At 43.4% G+C, this 19,771-nt stretch overlaps 1 protein-coding gene across 4 annotated transcripts in view; it reads left to right on the forward strand.

Annotated features, from left to right (window-relative positions):
* The window catches only part of DEUP1 (deuterosome assembly protein 1), a 72,362-nt gene that overhangs the window by 31,990 nt on the left and 20,601 nt on the right, over nucleotides 1-19,771 (forward strand). For 3 of the 4 annotated variants that reach the window (XM_032220326.1, XM_032220323.1, XM_032220325.1), the window contains 4 exons: nucleotides 6,291-6,436; nucleotides 8,321-8,426; nucleotides 10,505-10,654; nucleotides 14,297-14,496. In XM_032220326.1, the coding sequence (XP_032076217.1) occupies nucleotides 6,291-6,436; nucleotides 8,321-8,426; nucleotides 10,505-10,654; nucleotides 14,297-14,496 (602 nt within the window). Of the gene's footprint in view, nucleotides 1-6,290; nucleotides 6,437-8,320; nucleotides 8,427-10,504; nucleotides 10,655-14,296; nucleotides 14,501-19,771 lie in introns of all 4 variants that reach the window. The other variant, XM_032220327.1, reaches the window with a different exon arrangement.

The following is a 19,771-nucleotide window of genomic DNA, read 5'->3' on the forward strand; positions in this document are numbered from 1 at the left end:
GTATATTGTTTCTAAACAGTAGCTTTCTAATATTTTATGCAAATGATATTGGGTGCTGCTACCAATCTAGAAAGAGTTGTGAGCCCATGAATGCTGATAGGACATATAAATGGTCACAGCTATGTACTAAGGATGTAACCAGCTTTCCCCAAAGAAAAGGAGTTTAGAATCTTTTGGATTGCATAGGTAGATCGATGTAAGTTGTCAATAATCAAGCTTAGATAAGATCTGTTAGATTTCAATGTAATGTGATTCCACATGTATACTGCTCTTTTTTAAAAAACTTTTCTTTAAAAATAGGATAGGCCAAGTATATTGACATGTAGCGGAAATACACCAAGGAGAGGAGGAGTGGGAAAGAAGAAAGATGGGCAGAGAGGGATGGGAGAGAGGGTGGGAGGGAAAGGTGAGAAGGAAGGGGGGAGTGGATGTGGAGAGAGGAGTGGTAGAGGGGGAGGGGAAGTAGGGTAGAGGGGGATGATGGAGGGAAGATAGAAAGTTGGAGGATGGTGGAAGAAAGAGGTGTATGGAGAGCGGAAGAGTTATATTGGGTTTCTATTTTCTGGGGCATTGTTGACAAGAGGAATTGATGCAATTATTGTTTAATGCTGTATGGCGTTGGCTATGTACAGTATACATGTGAGTATATGAAAATGAAAATGAAAAAAAATTGTGGAAAAAAATAATAATCAAGCTTTCAATGGATGGATGGATGGATGCATGCATGCATGCATGGATGGATGTCACCTCTTGTACGCAACAATTTTCCCCTTCCCAAAGTCTTAACTATGAAATAAGAAAGAATTGGGAAAACAGTAAAGCGTATTCAGAATTCAAAAGAAGAATCTGTGAGCAGGTGGAACCAGGAAGCTGGTCTATTTAAATCCTACAGATTACTCCTTTGGAGCCAGGAATGTTTATAATGTAATTTTTTTAATAAAAAAATACCCCTCATGTATATATTTTCCTGTGATGGAAAATAGAAGAGTTACAGCTGTCGCCAGATGAAGAATGCCTCTAGTTATAGCTAAGTTGTGTTGTGGGGGTTTTTTCCCCCTCCAACATTTTGTCCCTCATTACTGTTGCAATATTTCTGACTTGAGCAGTCTTTTCTCCTCTCTGTCCTGCAACCCAAATACAAACCCCATCAAGCATCACAGCACGCACCTGTTCAATTTACAAGAACAGTGCCTGGGTTTTTGTCCATTTCAATCAGTGGTGGGATTCAAAAATATTCGCTATCGGTTCGGTGGGCATGGCTAGGTTGGGGGAGGGCAACATAACATTACTCACGCCCACACCCATTCAATCACATTCTCCCCCACCTAGCCACGCCCATAGGAAAAGGTAGGACAATTTTTAGGATTTTCCCCTATCCACCCCCACCCTCCCTTCGCTAGTAGCCCCCGTTTCCCCGCTTTCTCCCCCACCACCGCCTCTTTGGTTGATTACCTTCCGCGGTGGCTGATCCACTCCAGAAGGCAAGCTGATGAGTTTTCGGCAGCCCCCCAGCCAGCCACCGCTTTTGGGAAGCGGCTGACTAGCAAAGAAGCCTCCCAGCCACTGCCTCTAAGTGGACTTTCAAGGCAAGGGGATGCGCACATGCCAAGACCAGAGGACTTTTCAGTGGCCAGCTGCCGACCGCCGACTTCTTTGAGAGCCAGTATGTGAAGAGGTAGCGCAAGGAAGCAGCAACCAGATGGGCGGGGTGAGCAACTGGTGACAGGAGGGGCGGCCATTGTTACCAGTTCTCCAAACTGGGCAAAATTTCTGCCACTGGTTCAGGTGAACCGGTGCGAACCGGCTGAATACCACCTCTGATTTCGATCCATTAAGAAACAGAAGAAAGCAGGAGATGTGCAAAATATTACAGTCATAGTCAACCATTCAGTCAGGTCTGATGCTCAGCTATTCTAGGGATCATCACTCTTCATGCCCACGCTGGCATTTGGCATCAAGGCAACTCAAGGCCTCTGCCAAAAATAACTGTAGCTTTACTGCTTTTCCAGGAACCTCTACTAGGGACATAAACTTGCACATTATCATTTCACTTTATTGATTACTACTGGAAATGTGGAGAGATTGTCTTTTTTTTTAATCAAGAGGCAAAGCTGCTAACAGCATCTCCCTGACTGCTGCAACAGTTTATTCCAGCCTCAAGGGATGAAGCTTCTCTTCCTAATAACCCAATTAAGACAACTTTTCCAATATTCTCTCAACGTTTAGAAAGATCGCTTTCTTTCCACAAATCAGGAATTCTCTGGAAAACAGATGTTCTCTCTGAATGGAAAACAGATGTTCCCTCTGAATGATCTGGACTTTTCTCAGATTCTTAGAAAGTTCCACATTTTAATTAGAGGCTGCTTAGAAGGATATTAAATCCATGCTTTTCCCAGGATCTCAGTTCACAACTTCACCCTTAGGTTTTTGGGGGTTTTTTCCTCCAAAGGACCAACATTTTCTACCCCAGAATAAAGGGGTATCTCTTTATGTACACAGTAGAAAGCAATTACTCATGAGAATGCAAACCTCTCTGCAGCTGGCAAGTAACCTGAAGTATTGCGATTTAAAGTGCATTCAAAAAGTATTGAGACCCCCTTCACTGTTTTCGATTTTGTTACGCTGCAGCCTGATTCTACAGTTGTTGAAATTCATTCCCCCCTCTTCATTAATTGACACTCAGTGCTCAGTGACAAAATGAAAACAGGATTTTAGAAATGTCTGTAAATTTATTAAAAAGAGGCAAAAAAGGCCTCAAATTTAACTGGCATAAGTATTCAGACTAGGGGTGAAATCCAGCAGGTTCTGGCAGGTTCTGGTGAACCGGTAGCAAAAATTTTGAGTTAGTTCGGAGAACTGGCAAATGCCATAGCTGGCTGGCCCCAGAGGGTGGTGGGAATGGAGATTTTACAGTATCCTTCCCCTGCCATGCCCACCAAGCCATGCCTACAGAACCGGTAGTAAAAATATTTGAATTTCACAGATTCAGACCCTTTGAAACAACGCTTGAAATTTAGCTCAGATACCTCCCATTTTTCTTGCTGACAAGTTTCTACACCTTGATTGTACAACTGTAGAATTGGGCTGCAGCATTACAAAATTGACAGAAGTGAAGGGGGTCTGAATGCACTGTATGAATGCATGAGGGACTCCATTCACAACCCAACAAGACAAAGGCTTTCTACCCAACTTTTAATCCAGAGAAAGTTCAGGAATTGACGTTTTTTCATTTCATACTTTAGAAAGACAGAGTGTAGCAAAGCCCGGATATCCCAATTTTATATGAGCTTTTAATGTGTTTTTGATATTAGGAGAGATAATTAAGAAAGGGAGAGGGAGAGAGAGGAAGAGTGGGAGAGAGGGGGGAATACACATAAAGCTGATATAAGTTTTTAATGATAGGTTAATATTGTATAGGAATAGGTAATAAACAGGAGTTCCAAATGTGTGGCTTCCTTCTTCCGAAGGTGCTTTTTCAGGAGGCAACTGGACTTTCTTGTTTTTTCTTTGAAGATGTTTCGCTTCTCATCCAAGAAGCTTCTTCAGCTCTGATTGGATGGTGGGGAATGATGGCGCAAATTGCTCCACACCAATTTGCACTACTCAGGTGACCTCCGAGGACACAGATAAATCTCCAAGTGGGCTCAAAGACTCTCTAAAAAGAATGCAAATGACCAGCTTTCTGCAAGGAGTATAAATCCTTCCATTCTCCACCATCCAGTCAGAGCTGAAGAAGCATCTTGGATGAGAAGTGAAACATCTTCAAATAAAAAACAAGGAAGTCCAGTTGCCTCCTGAAAAAGCCCCGTTGGGAAAACCATGACCTGGGTGACTGAGAATCTCTACAGACTTCCCTCTTCTAGGGATGTCTCCTAACTGAGTTAAAATGCCACCACATATACTGGGATCAATAAAAACATGTCTCCATCATGAAATTGGCAATCCCTATTTTCAAATTTGTTCTCATTGCCTCTGTTACCAGTCATTGCCACTCACCAGAAAATCTTGCAGATTATATCTGGGTGAGGGGAAAAAATAAAGTTCTCTGCCCAACTATTCTCCGCATCTCTTCAAATCTCAGTTCATAAGGTACCTTTAGGGGAGCAATGTGAGTAAAGTGGTAGAAAACATATATGCAGTCTGTTGTGTGGATCAATATGTGATTGAGTTATTGAATGTAATATTCTGAAGTGCTTGTTGTGACTCAGCCTTAGCAGAAACAAGAAACAGACTCCTCGTCACAAGAAAAAAAACCCTCTTTATCTATCTCTTGTGAATAAATTGCATTCACACACCGAAAAGTCCAGGCAATAGTCCTTCAAGGAATTAACTGCAGTACAGACCTTATCAGTTCCTTGCGATAATTGCAAGGCAGTGAGCTCCTAGCTGAAAGGCTGAAAATTAAGTTCTGACAAGCAGTCTTTGTGGCATGAAACACAATGAGCAAAATCTCCAGAAATACGAACTGTTGTCTCCTACGACAACCACTCCCCTTTCCTTCTATTTATTCCCCAGGCAGGGGGTGGCATTCAGTGTCCACATTTCCTTTGCTTCCCGAGTCGACTCCTTGTCCTCCGTTGTTCACCTCTCCTAACTGCTCTGTGCATACGTGCATGTGGAACAGGCCGAAGCTATTCTTCTTCTTCACTCATCTCAGCCTCCAAAGGCAGCTGCCTCTCCGGTGGCTGGGAAATGCCAGATGGCCCTGACTCTATCTCTGCATCCAACGCTGAGCATCCATCAGAACCTTCCCGAGGCCCCAGCACTGGCCCAAGTTCCTCTTCACCCTCCTCCTCATCCGAGTCTAATGGGCCACAACAATGCTTTTCAGACTATCCAGCCCCATCGTCTATTACGACTGATATACCTGTGCATATCCTTCATGTTAACCATATTGTTGTAACCGGGACAGGAGTTTTTCATGTGTACTGAACCAGTGCCAGCTTCCTTAGAAGGAAATATCTAAAAAAAAAAAAGCCCATTTTATTTCCGAATGCACAAAGGCTTGCTGTCAGCGTTCCAAATATCATCCAGAATTAAATCAGAGTTCAAGGCAGAGCTTTCCTCAAAGTTTCAATTTAATAAGAGAGACATGTTGGTACATCTGTGGAAACCCCAAATTTGAAAGCTTCCTGGGGTTCCCACCCAGTTGAAAGTTCATTCTTTGTCTCTGCACCTGTGCACCTGGGTGGAAATGCCAGCATGGCAGTGGGAGATTGGACCATGTGATGGACTTGTGGGTGTGGGGGCAAGATCATGAATTTTCAATTGGGTGGAAAACCCCGGAAGCTTTCAGATTCGGCGTTTCCACAGATGTACCAACATGTCTCTCTTAATAAATTGGAACTTTGAGGAAAGCAGTTAGCAATAGCAATAGCAGTTAGACTTATATACCGCTTCATAGGGCTTTCAGCCCTCTCTAATTAGTTTAGTTTAGTTTAGTTTATTAAACATTTATAGGCCGCCCTTTTCCCTGAGGGGACTCAGGACGGCTTACAATAATAGGGGAGGGGAGTGCAGGACAAAACACAAAAAGAAAATGTGAGTAAAAATAATTAGCGGTAAAAACACAACATTCATTCAACATTCGGGAGGGGCGAGAGTTTACAGAGGTCAGCATATCGCCCCCACAGTCTGGGTCCTCATTTCACCCACCTCGGAAGGATGGAAGGCTGAGTCAACCTTGAGCTGGTGAGATTAGAACCGCTGAACTGCAGATAACAGTCAGCTAAAGTGGCCTGCAGTACTGCACCCTAACCACTGCGCCACCTCGGCTCAGTGAAAGATCTGCCTTGAACTCTGGTTTAATTCCGGATGATATTTGGAACGCTGACATTAACCCGAATCTAGTTCCAGTCAGGTGCAGAGGTGCAGAGACAAAGAATAACCTTGGGCTTCTAGAAAGGAATGTTTTATTTTGACCACAACACTTTCTGCAATTCTACGCCTTACTATTCCCCCTCCCAATTACCCCACTAATGAAACAGCATAGTCAAATAATAGAAAGTGTGGCAGGACAAAGATCCTAAAAGGAATATGACTGCAGGCCTGACACTTTCAGCTTGCTTGCTTTATTTCTAAGCGATCTTCCTGCAGAGAGAACCTGGCAACTCAAAATTTTATAGGGGTGATAAAAAAAAATGAAACCTACTTTCCAAATGAAAAAGAGTCTTTGGTTCCATGGAATATTAGCATTAAACGCCATGCAAAAGTGCTCTGAATGTTACAGAGTGGTAACGGCAAGTTGTCAGCGAACAAATAAATTGAGTGCGGTGTTTGCATTTATTTAGAACACTGAAGTCAGGCTCCTGGAAGTGAGGAATGAACTGCAGTCTCGTGAAGACCTCCTAAATATGGTGGAACTGGAATGCCAGCAGTTGCGAAAGGAAGTGGCGAAAATCGAAGAATATAAAAACAAAGAAGAAAATCAAGTGAAGTAGGTGTTGAAACTGTACCCCTATACTTCAAAAACTGGTTCCATGCTTTCTACATGGCAGTAGAGGCATGATCTTCTCTAGGCCGGCTGGGAAGTAAGTCTCAGTAGCTTAAAGGGCGCTTACTTTTAAGTAAGGAGGCAGAGGTTTCTAGTTGTGATCAAGCTATATTTGAAGTGCCCAATACAAATAAAAGCAAATTGCATTTTTTTCAGTGTCAATTAGAATGGTTTATACCAGCGGCCCCCAACCTTTTCGGGACCAGGGACCGGTTCCGTGTCAATAGCATTAACACTTAGACTTACATACCGCTTCACAGTGCTTCACAGCCCTCTCTAAGTGGTTTAGAGAGTCAGCCTATTGTCCCCAACAATCTGGCTTCTCATTTTACCCACCTTGGAACCTTGAGCCTGGTGAGATTCGAACTGCCAAATTGCAGGCAGCTAGCAGTTAGCAGAAGTAGCCTGCAGTACTACATTCTAATCACTGGAGAGCCAAGGTGGCGCAGTGGTTAAATGCAGCACTGCAGGCTACTGCTAGATCAGCAGGTCAGCGGTTCAAATCTCACCGGCTCAGGGTTGACTCAGCCTTCCATCCTTCCGAGGTGGGTAAAATGAGGACCCAGATTGTTGGGGGCAATATGCTGACTCTCTGTAAACCGCTTAGAGAGGCCTGAAAGGCCTATGAAGCGGTATATAAGTCTACTGCTATTGCTATTGCTATTGCACTGCACCACCACAGCTCTTTATTATAGTGAAGCTTTATTTGCTCCTAAAGGTGATCAGGTTTTGTGCATGCGCAACCGTCCCATCCCCCCAAAAGATTGGGGACCACTGCATTAAGTAATTTCCACATCTACCACCAGTCTGGAACGAGGAGCAAATTTCTCTATTTTTATAGTATATTAGCCAATAGCCCGGTGTTGCCCCGGTATTTATTTATAGGGGGGATGTCCAGAGCAAACATGATTTCTAATGTTGGATTTCCCCCCCTTACCAGAGGAAGCCCTCTTGTGGAGTACTGTGAAGCTGATACCATGGCGACTCCACTGCACAGTAGAAGCCATTTTATGGCAGTACAGTAGAAGCCAGTTTAAGGCACAACAGACTGCATCTTAACAGAACACACACACCGAGGGTGTTAGGGATGTCTTATCCCCACAGTTTTTTTCTCCAGAGGGTAAATCAAGTAAACTAGAATGGTTTAAATTAAATTAAATTAAATTAAACTAAGTTTGGTTGAAATTGTTTGAGGCATTCCAGAGTTATGCTGGAACACATACACACACACACACACATACACACACAGAGCCATATATACACGTGTGTGTGTGTGTGTGTATGTATATCCTGTGTTGAGGTTTTAGTTACATTGATCATCAGGAGGCAGTATGTGACTGTTTTAATTCTTATAGGCGTCATCAGGGATATATCGCCAGATTTTATGAAAATATTAAACGATTACTGTCCTAGCTATAAATATTGTACAGAGACTTAAAATGTGTTCTGTATACTAAAAAAATACAACAGGAAAATAAGTGAAGAAAATGTACTTTGTACAATATAATTGATGTTGCCTTTTAGCAATCATTTTTGTAACATCAGGTCTTGTATCCTTTTATACTTACAAAAATGTATTTTTATTGTAAATATATTCCTGTGATATATGAATACATGGGGAGGGGGAAACCCTTGAGAAGAAAATTGATGAATCACATTCATTGTAGGAGGGGGAGAAATCCTCTGACTTGCTCAGACACTGGAAATAATCAGATATTCCCGAGAGACATTCTCCATATCTTCTCTGGTTTTTATTTAAATATTTTTTTTTTCTGTAAAGACAAATGCTTTGGGCGAGGAGCTTGAAATGTATATATATTTTAATAGGCTCCAGTCAGCTTATGCACAATGCATCAAGGATCTGGAAATAAAGAAAACTCAGATACTTATTCTGGAAAGGCAGCAGGACAATCTACAAAAAGAGCTAAATGAGGTATTATTATTATTATTTTTTATTATTTATTTATTTATTTATTTTGAAGATGTACCTCAAAAGGTCTTGTAATCAGTATTATTTGGGATGATGTAGTTATAGCCAGGTTTCATCCTAGGTAGAGGCAGATATTTCTTTCTCTGGGCACACTGAGAATATATCTGCTGGGGGGAAAACTCTGCATTGGCGACAGGAAAGGCATCTGGCCAGTAAACCCTCAGCTCCATTCGGTTGCCCAGACTACACCTCACAAGGGATTATGGGGTCCTTAAAAGAGGATGATGTAGTTAAGGCCAAATAACTGCCTCAAACTGAGAAGCATTCTAGCTTGAAAGTGTTGGAATGAACATGGTAGCCACATTTGGTGGTTTCCTTGATACTGACTTTTAATTTAAAAACTAAGATCATGGCATCCGGTCTTCTCAATTCCTGGCAAATACCATATTTTTCAGAGTATAAGACGCTCCAAAGTATAAGACGCACTTAGATTTTGGGGAGGAAAACAAGGGAAAAATATCTGCCTTTGCCTCTCATCAATCTGCCTCCTTGCAACAAACAGTACAGATAATATATACTGTTTGTAGTATTATATTTCAGACTATATTTGCACAGATGCTGTTAAAATCAATGTGCTTTCTAGAAGTATAGTTATTCTCTGCTAGTTAAAGAATAGCACTTTTTAAAACAATAGCACGGGGCCTCTTCAGATCAAGCATTTATTTTAAAAAGCTTCATCATTTTGTTAAATTGTCTAGAATAATAATAAAGCACTCTTTAAAAAATAAGTCTAATAATTTGAACGTTCTATAGGCATTTATAGTTGTTGACTTACCTCCTTGCAGCAAACAGCCTGATTAGCACAAGGAAAAAAATCTGCCTCCCAGCAATTTGCCATGTAGAGCAAACAGCTAGTTTCACTTTCAATTTCTCCCGATCATCAGCTGTTACAGGCTGCAGGGATTGCTATAGCTTATTGAAGCCTCCGCAAGCCCCCATTTGCTGCAAAGAGGTAAATTGCTGGGAGGCAGAGGCCAAAGAGTTGGGGCTGGTGGGTGGGTGGGGCTACATTCAGTGTATAAGACACACCCAAATTTTCGCCCTCTTTTAGGGGGGAAAAAGGTGTGTCTTATACTCCGAAAAATATGGTAAATGGGGAGGAAATGGAGGTAATGACAGATTTTATTGTTCTGGGCTCCGGTTCGCGGGCCCAGGAACTGGTTCAGGCGTGTGGCAGGCCTGAGTTGCTGCCAGTTCCAGCGACCCAGACCACCAAACCATTACCAGTTCAGCCAAACCAGTCCGAACCGATAGGAACCCATCTCTGGTCGGAACCCTGAATCTGTTGGTGGCAAAAAGTCTGTAGAGATTCTCAGCCATCCAGGTCATGGTTGTCCCAAAGGTGCTTTTTCAGGAGGCAAAGATCCCAAGCCCCTTTGGGACAACCATGACCTGGATGACTGTGAATCTCTACAGACTTTTAGCTGTACAATTGGGGATGAACAGCATTTGAATGGTGTGGGAGTAGGAGTGGATTTCCAGGGGAAGAAAAACCACAGACTAAAGGAACCATTTGTACCACTCAAGTGACCCTGAGGACACAGATAAACCTCCAAGTGCTTCAACGACCCTCTAAAAAGGATGCCCATGACCAGCTGCCTGCAAGGACTATAAACCCTTCCATTCCCCATCATCCAGTCAGAGCTGAAGAAGCTTCTTTGGATGAGAAGGGAAAGGTCTTCAAAAGGGGGGGAAAAACCAAGAAAATCCAGTTGTCTCCTAAAAAAGCACCTTTGGGACTATTGGGAGAAAGAGATAATTCCTTCTAGATCATGTTTTATGCTCAATATCTCTTTACCGTGGGGTAGACTTTGGGAGCGACATAGAAAAACCCATAAACATGCTCAAAGGAGTAGGAAAACTTGGCTGTTCTGAATCAAGTCATTTTAAATTCCTGTGCGCTTCCTCTGTACGGTTGATTTTTTAAGAATAGACCGCTCCAAAAGTCACTAGCGGGTGACAAATGATACCCTATGAAAAGCCAACTCTCATTGTTCCTTTTTGGGTCACGTTGGCTGCAGATAAGCGCCCAGCTTTCTCGGGAAGCGCAAGCCCATCGCTCCGAGGTGGAGAGACTGAGGATGGAAAACTCTAGCTTGACAGAGGAGCTTCATCAGAAGGAAATTACTATAGCAACTATTGTGGGAAATGCCGCTGTGCTGGAAAAGCAGGTACAAACAGAGCTAGAGATAAAAGAGAAAATATTAGCAAAACAGGTATGCGGCGGGAATAAAACATGGCTGAGGTCATTTAGTCATTGGGGAGATTAACACCTATTGGCATCTGAAAAGCTGCTGCTTTGAAACCAAAATATGTGATCCGTTGATGTCAAGAGCAAAAACGTACAGGATCATAAAAATCTGGACTTTATATTATTCCAGAATAAGAGCTTTAAAGCAGGGGTCCCTAACCCCTGGTTTGTGGTCCGGCACTGGGCTGCAGCATGCTGGAAATCAGGCCACGCAAACACACAAACCCTATACGGTTTCAAACAAATGGCTATCCAACATCTTCTTAAAGACTTCCAGTGTTGGGGCATTCACAACTTCTGGAGGCAAATTATTTCACTGATTAATTGTTCTAACTATCAGGAAATTCCTCCTTAGTTCTAGGTTGCTTCTCTCCTGGATTAGTTTCTACCCATTGCTTCTTGTTCTATCCTCAGATGCTTTGAAGAATAACTTGACTCCCCCTTCTTTGTGGCAGGCCCCGAGATATTGGAACACTGCTATCATGTCTCCACTAGTCCTTCTTTCTATTAAACTAGACCAGTGGTAGTCAACCTGGTCCCTACCGCCCACTAGTGGGCGTTCCAGCTTTCATGGTGGGCGGTAGGGGTTTGCTGTAACTCTGCTTTATAAATTCTATAAAGTAAAGTTACTTCCCTACTTTATAAATCACCATTACTGTGGAACCGGTGGGCAGTTAGAAAATTTTACTACTACTAGAAATACAAAAGTGGGCGCTAGGTATAAAAAGGTTGACTACCCCTGAACTAGACATACCCAGTTCCTGCAACCGTTCCTCATATGTTTTAGCCTCCAGTCCCCTAATCCTCTTTGTTGCTCTTCTCTGCACTCTTTCTAGAGTCTCGACATCTTTTCTACATCGTGGCGACCAAAACTGAATGCCGTATTCCAAGTGTGGCATTCAGTATTTGGAAGAGCCTACATCCTACAACAATACCCTTTAACGCCGCCAAACATTGGCGTCTCCCAGTTCCTTGGGAAGGACTTAGAATAGAGAATAGAGCTGGAAGGGACCTTGGTGGTCTTCTAGTCCAGCCCCCAGCTCAAGAAGGAGACCCTACACCAGTGATGGCTAACCTTGTTGTTGTCGCATGCCGAAAGTGCACCCACACCCATAATGCAGTGCACATGCAACATGACCCTCCCAGCGCTCCCCCCTCTTGCATATGAGTTACCCTCCACTCCCCCCATGCCCCATTTTGGGTCTAGTAGGCCTTCCTGCAGCCTCCTGGGACCAAAAACACCCCCCCTATGCTCCACCCCGCTCCCTGTGCATGTATGTGTGACACCCCACCCCCGTGCATACACATGCAACCCCCGGGTATGCGCGCACAGCCCCTGTCCCTCCCACACATGCACGTGCAGCCCCCGTGCATGCACATCCACGTCCCAAATGCTCCTTGCACCCAGGCATGTGCAGCAGAGACCAGAAAATCAGCTGGCTGGTGGGAGGCGCGTACGCATGCGCAGTGGAGCTGAGCTGGGGCACAGAGTTTCGCCATCATGGCCCTATACCATTTCAAACAAGTGACTGTCCAGCCTCTTCTAAAAAAACTAAGTATAAAATAGGTCATCGAAATATAGCATGTGTAAAAGTATGTAGAATAATGATTAAAATTAAATGACATTTTTTTAGTATCTGGCCATGTCCACACCATTTTGTCCGGCCAGTATGAGATCTTTCTCTGTACAAAACAGAATAATAGAGTTGGAAGGGACCTTTGAGGTCTTCTAGTCCAGTCAGACAACTGACTGCCCAGTCTCTTAAAAACCTCCAGTGATGAAGCACCACAGCTTCTTAATATATAATATTAATATATTATATATGTTATATATTATTTATTCTCTATAATATTAAAAACAACAGCTTAAATGTCTAGCTGACTGTGCAACTCACCATAATAATAGCTTTTCCGCTGTTTGCTTTTGCTGTTTTCTGACTTTTTCCATCGTCTTCCAAACATTCAACTGGTTGGTTTCTTTGTTTGTTTTAATCCCTGCCTTTATTATTTTTGTAAATAATTCAAGGCAACATACGTTATATTGCTCCATTTCTGCAAGGGGGAGATAGCTTTGAACATCAAGTTTTTCCTGGGTTTATGGAGAATAAGGGGAAGTTTAGTGAGTTTCTGAACAGATAGATAGATAGATAGATAGATAGATAGATAGATAGATAGATAGATAGATAGATAGATAGATAGATAGACAGACAGACAGACAGACAGACAGACAGACAGACAGACAGACAGACAGACAGACAGACAGACAGTGTGTGTGTGTGTGTGTGTGTGTGTGTTCTAGCATAATTCTGGAATTGAGCAATTTCAACCAAACTTGGTACACAGATGATTTACACTCTGGAAACAAATACTGTGGGGGTAAGACACCCCTAACACCTCTCGGGATGTGTATTCTGTTAAGATACAGCCTGTTGTGCCTTAAAATGGTTTCTACCATACTGCCGTGAAATGGCTTCTACTGTACAGCTCAGTGGAGTTGCCATGGTAACAGCGTCACAGTACTGCACAAGGGGGGTCCCTCTGGTAAGGGGTAAAAGCCAACATTAGAAATTACATTTTGTCCGGGATTATTTTTGAGGACAAATGTATGGATTAGGATAAATAAATACCCGGGCAACGCCGGATTATCAGCTAGTTTATTTATAAAAATATTGACTGAGCATAAAAACACATAGAGAGCTTAGTCTAGAGATTGGGACCATCTGGCCCAGATGTTCCACCACATTATCCACAGCTGTATGCATTTTTTTAATGCTGGGACAGAGAAATGTATGCATAATCCAGCCAAAATGAAGCCTTTTCAAGTCTCACCGATTTTCAACCAAGAGAGGAAATGTTGCTTTGGTCCCTATTTTTGAAACTGGTAAAATCTAATTGTTTTTTTTTCCCCAAGTCCTCGCTTTGCCTCTTAAAATATGCTACTTCGTCATTCATTTTCATCAGTAGTATGGCAGGATTTTATTTTTATTTTTTTCTATAGAACTATGGCAGGACTTTGTTTTTTTCAAAAAGACCCATAACACTACTCTGTTGCATTTTTATCTTTATTTCATTGTTTGTTAACATTTAGCCCTATAGAAATTTTGAAAGGACCATTTTGCGTTTGCCTCTGGTGAAGGCGTAACTCGAGGTAGCATTTTAATGAAAATATTTACAGCTCCGACAGCCTTCGAGCTTTTTTTCGTGTGCTGCTTTAAGGCCTTGAAGGCGAGCGATTTTAAAAAAAACATGGAGTGCTTTTTTTAAAAAAAAAAACCAGATACAGCCTTGAATGCAAGGTTCATTGAACACGTATAATATGTTGTTTTTGTGTTCTCTAGGCTATTATCTTTTCTACCGATTTGTCTTGCTTGCCGCTTCTAGAGGCAATTCTATTGCTATTATTATTTACAATAAACGCTGTATGATTACAAGTGGTGTGTGTATGTGTGTGTGTGTTTGTGTGTATGTTACCTTGTGCCTGTTCCTTTGTAGAATTGCATCAATTCAATTATACCAGCATTATAAATAAGCGATTTTCCCCTCCTACCTTCTACCTATGCAGACAATGGATTTATCAACGAAAGAGCACAGAACCTGTTTCGATCCTGCTGGTATGCTGGAGTGTAAAAATGGAAGGTTACGCAAAGAACTTCTTAAATTGCCGAGGGACCCAGACATGCCTTCCTTGGCAAATGCCTTCGCCTACTTTGGAACGAATCATGCCAAGCCAGCCTCTCTGAAAATGCCGGCAAAGGAAGAGAAGTAGGTACATGACCATGCACAAATCATTCTACTTTAGCTTTTAACATATATTTTTTATTTTTATTTTCTTTGGTTTTTTTCTTTCGTCCTCGTCGGAAAAGGAAAGAGATGGGTGGTGCGGTCAACTGCGTTGTCTTCATTCTTAGTTCAGTTTTTGACGCCAGCTTTTTCATTATATAATCCAAATCCTTTGATTTCTGTTCCAAGGAGATTCCATACCTCTGATTCAGGTGACCCTGTGGGCACAGACAGCAATAGCACTTAAAGTTTAAAATTTAATAACATTTATATGCCACCCGATCCCGTAGGACTCCGGGTGGCTTACAATACAAAAATAATCAAAAAAGAAAATAAAATAAAATACAGAGAAGAAAAATAGATATAAAATACAATACATCATGCACTCCATTCTGAATGGGGCTGGACCGTATTTTGGGGTCAACAGCCCCAGGCCTGCCAGAACAGCCAGGTTTTAATGGCTTTCCGGAAGGTCGAGAGAGTGGGAAGGGTCCGGATCTCTGCGGGTAGATCATTCCACAGGGCCGGGGCAGCTACAGAGAAAGAGACTTATATACTTAGACTTATATACCGCTGTACAGTGCTTTATAGCCCTCTCTAAGTGGTTTTACAGAGTCAGCCCATTGCCCTCAACAATCCGGGTCCTCGTTTTTACCCACCTCGGAGGGATGGAAGGCTGAGTCGACGTTGTGTCTGGTGAGATTTGAACCCCCCACTTAACCACCTGCACATCTTGGGGTTTCCACAGCAACTGGGACTCCACAGGTTTGCTATCATTAAGCAGTGACATCACACTTTAGGGTGAAACTCACTCTCAGAGATGGCAATCCCAGTATACCAACTGCCGTTGCAACCTGAGCACTACCTGCATTGTCCTTGCCTTTAGCAGAGTTTTTTTGCATGGGAGGCGAGGGACTATAAAAAGCTTATTAACTTGAAATATACTTTCTTTATCTTTCTAAAAGTGTGAAAGTTTAGAGTAGTGCAAGAAGATGTCTATTTGTAAAACTCGGAGAAACCAGAATGACGTAGTAGATTGGAATGAAGGTAGTCTGGTCTCGTGGAGTGAAGTTGATGAATAAAGATACAGGTTTAACTATAAATGAAAGTGTTAAAATAGGTGTCAGCAATTACAAATTAGATTAGTGCTTATTAAAATAAAAATGTGTAGGTTGATGCAACATTGTAGGATGTTCTGAATGAAAGCCATCCAGGAGAAGAATGTTTCTGATAAGAAACATGAATATGATTGCAGATGGGTCAGCAGGAATAAAATGAATCTGTCAGCCTTACAAGTAATGCACCCATAGAAAGCAGAACTCCATGGCAGGTAGATTCCTCAAAAGAACAATTTTATTGGATACATCATATTGGCACAACTGATGAAAACTGACTCGGAAAGTTCCCATGTTTTTCACCTAGTTAAAAGAAAATGGTTTCCCCTTTCGCCAAGTCATCAGTCACATGGTTCAATCGAGGTGCTGGAAAGTTGCTTGGTTACTTTGCTCCTCTTCTCCCAGCCTCCTGTTGGAATGACCTTGGTTCCCACAGGAACACTTTTTATTTTGACTACAAAACACCAGCTAACTATTTCCCTCCCCCTCCCATCTATTGGCAGCCCTGAAGCCTCAGGGTTCATTTCTGGGCTGGCAGGAACCACAGAAAAAGTAATTGAGCTGTTAGGAAGCCCAAGAATGAATAGTCATGAATGAAAGCTACATATACAGTACATGTCCCAGAATAATGTCCCAGGACCAAATCTGGATTGGTCAATGGGACCAGAGATGTAGACTTTCAGGTTTTTGGACTCATGCTGGAGCCCATCCTCAGGGAACTTCTCTCTCACCATAGATTCTGATCAGTGGTGGGTTTTGGCTCCTGTCGCAACCGGTATGCTGCGCATGAGGCTGGGCGTCCTCATCTGGCACGTACGCATGCGCACGCCACTGCCCTGCGACACCCAGCTGCTTGGCGGAGGTCGCGCAAGCACCGCACGCTGTACACGCATGTGCAGTTGGTCCGGTTGCTTCAAAAACAGGTAAGGAATGTGGCTAAGTGGGCGAAATGAGCCACCGTACCGGTACGGTGGTCTCTGCTCCCGGCTACTACCGGTATGGTTGTACTGGGCCGCACCACCCAAAACCCACCACTGATTCTGATGAGAGAGAAGTTCCCTGAGGATGGGTTGCTGCATAGGGTTCCACCACAAAACCGTGTTCGACTAAAGGGCGCTCGATGAAACCGCGTAGCTGACGTCATCACAGGGCGACAACAGCGTGGAGACAGAAGCACGCTGTAAATGCTAAACCTAAAATTAACACCTAAACCTAACCCCCCTAAACCTAACCCTAACCCTAAACCTAAACCTAACCCTTAACCTAACCCTAAACCTAACCCTAAACCTAACCCTTAACCTAACCCTAAACCTAATCCTAACCCTTAACCTAACCCTAAACCTAACCCTAACCCTTATCTTAACCCTAACCCTTAACCTAACCCTAAACCTAATCCTAAACCTAACCCTTACCTTAACTTGAATTGGCTTGCTTTCAAAGCGCTATTTAAAGCGCCCTTCTTTCTCCGCGCTCGCTGTTGTCGCCCTGTTGATGATGTCAGCGACGCGGTTTAATCGGGCGCGCTTTAGTCGAGCGCGTTTTTGTCGTGCCACGGCTGCATAGTGATGGGTTACGACCGGTATGCCCTGGTACAGGTATACCGGTGCCTGCTGGGAGCACCGGGTACCATTCTGGTTTGGTTCTCTGGAGGGCCCACCAGCCTGCCCGCCCTTACCTGTACTCCTTACCTGTATTTGAGTCTTCAGCGCTTCTGCGCATGGAGTGTACGGCGCCTCTGTGATGCTCTGCTGAGCAGCTGAAGCATCGCGGAGGCGTTGCAGAGGCGTCGCAGGAGGTAAGGATGTGTGCGCGCTGCGCGTGTTCATGTGATGGACTCTGGGTTCCGTTGCACTGTACCTGTTGCAACAGGATCCAGAACCCACCACTGTTGCTGCAGCAAAAATCCAAAAGCTTGGAAGACTAGATCTCTAGTCCCGGTAATCGACCCAGATTGGATCCTGCAGTGAATAGTCATGATTATGGTTTGGTGGGTATCTGCTTAATAGTTCCTCTTTATTTCATATAAGCACCTTAAGCATTAGCCTCTCCACACACATACACATGGGCAAAGGAATTAATCTAAAAGCAGGATTGATTGATTTGTTTGTTTCTGATGAAAGATCGAGAGAATTAATGAGTCCACAAGGGTGGTGAGAGGTGTTGACTGGGAGGGACTGAAAGAAAGGAGAGGGAAAGTAAAATGACAGCCAGAATGGAAAATACGAGCCTGTATTAAAAGAAAAAGTATTAGGAGGCAGATTAATCTTGCGGCCGAACGAATGGAAACGGCCGCGAGGAAGGAGAATGCCGAAGCAGCTCGGAGCAAAATGAAAAGAATTGCGTTGCCGCCGAACGTGGAGTTATGCTAATGGGAAATATGAAAAAGGATGCTTGGAAGAACAATGAAGTGAAAGACGATGCAGATGAGGAAAAAAAAAACCCAGCCTTAAGAGAATGATTGCTGCACAAAATGAGGATGAAAGGGGGGAAAAAATACTGTATAATGTGTGTAAGAGGAAATCATGGCCAAGAATGCAGTGAAAGGGGCCAAGGAATAGTTACTGGATGCTCCTCTGACTCACATGAAGAGAACAGGGAGGAGGTAGCAACGTGGACCAATTAGGCCTCTTAAGTCCCATCTTCCTTCAGCCAAGCCCTGCTACCAACCTGCTTATTTATCCTCTTCAGGTACGCCTTGAGCGCCACTCCAGCTGGCACAGTATAGCAGCCATGAGTGGGGCGGGGAGCTGGGGGAAGGAAGCATCTCTCTTAGTGCAACGTTTAGAAAAAGAAAGCTTTTCTATCGAACCAGGAACAAGCTTCTGTCAGAAACACAGGAACAATATTCACCGCCAGGTTCCCAGCCCCTGCAAGCGTGCGAGTGATGGTGAGATGACTGATCTTCCAGGTGACTTTATAGCTACACTCAGTGGTGGGATGCAACCGGTTTAACAATCGATGAGCGCGCGCTTTGCCTGTATGCTCATGCTTCACGCTCACATGTGCCTTACGTGTAGCATTCAAAAAACAACCTTTCTAAGCTTCAAAACTTACCTTCTATGTCAGCGCCTGTGAGTAAAACAGCTGACGCGCCGCAATCCACTTGTGCCACGTGAATCAGCTGAGCTAAAAACCAGGGAAATATAGGACAGGAAAGCCCGGGGAGTGGGCGGGGCCAAATGCTCACTACAACTACCAGTTCGCCTGAACCGGTTCCGAACCGGCTGAATCCCACCCCTGGCTAAACTGCAAGCATCCAGATCTCCTTCTCAAGTGGATGTGACCATGCTCGTTTCCTGCGGAAAAGCCAAGAATGAAGAAAAGTGGTGATGGAGGCAGAACAAGGAGCTGCTGTAGTACCTAACATCTAGATGGGTCGTGGACACACCAGAGTACTTTCTTGGCATGGCCTGGACCACAACAAGTGACAAATTTTCATTCTCTCAAAAGAGAAAGAAAACAGAAGTTTCTGTCTGATACTTTACGGCATGAAATCCCTAAAGGTGTCAGAGCCTTTGAAGTAGACCAGACTAGGAAACCAAAGTTATGAATGCGAATGCTACTGTTACTCTAAGGTTAGAGTAACAGGATCTTGCAAACCTGAGAATGCTTCTTCCATCCCGGCCTTTATTTACAAGAGACCTGGAGAATGTCAGATCTGAGAAGTTTTCTCAAATTGCATTTCTATTTTGGACTCAAGATTTCCCTTATCTAACCGGTGTCTTGTTTGTGGCTATTCCTCCTGCTCCTCAAGGTTCTTCTGGTCCAGATGGTGACAACTGAAGTGGTCGTGGCTTATGAGCTCAAAAATCTAGAACGTTACCTACTGATTTATTTACAATTGTTGGGAGAAATAGCCATCAGGTTCAGTTCCAAGCCGGGAGAAAGGCAATGGAGACAAAATGGAGGCTGGAGGCTGATTGGAAAGAGATCTATTTATTGATGAAGCAGAAGCACATGGGTGGTTCTGGGCAGCTGACCACATGGAGTTGAGAGTGAGGGGTATTTATATATTCTCTTGGGCTTTGCACGTGAGCTTCCTGTTTCCTGTGCAAGAACATGTATTCTATTGGCTGTTGAGCTCTCAAGTTTGATTGAACTTTGGACTTTGATGCAATGCCCTTAGGAGATTGTGCAATGCA

This window comes from Thamnophis elegans, chromosome 6 (genome assembly GCF_009769535.1).
Source record: "Thamnophis elegans isolate rThaEle1 chromosome 6, rThaEle1.pri, whole genome shotgun sequence".
Classification (NCBI taxonomy): domain Eukaryota; kingdom Metazoa; phylum Chordata; class Lepidosauria; order Squamata; family Colubridae; genus Thamnophis; species Thamnophis elegans.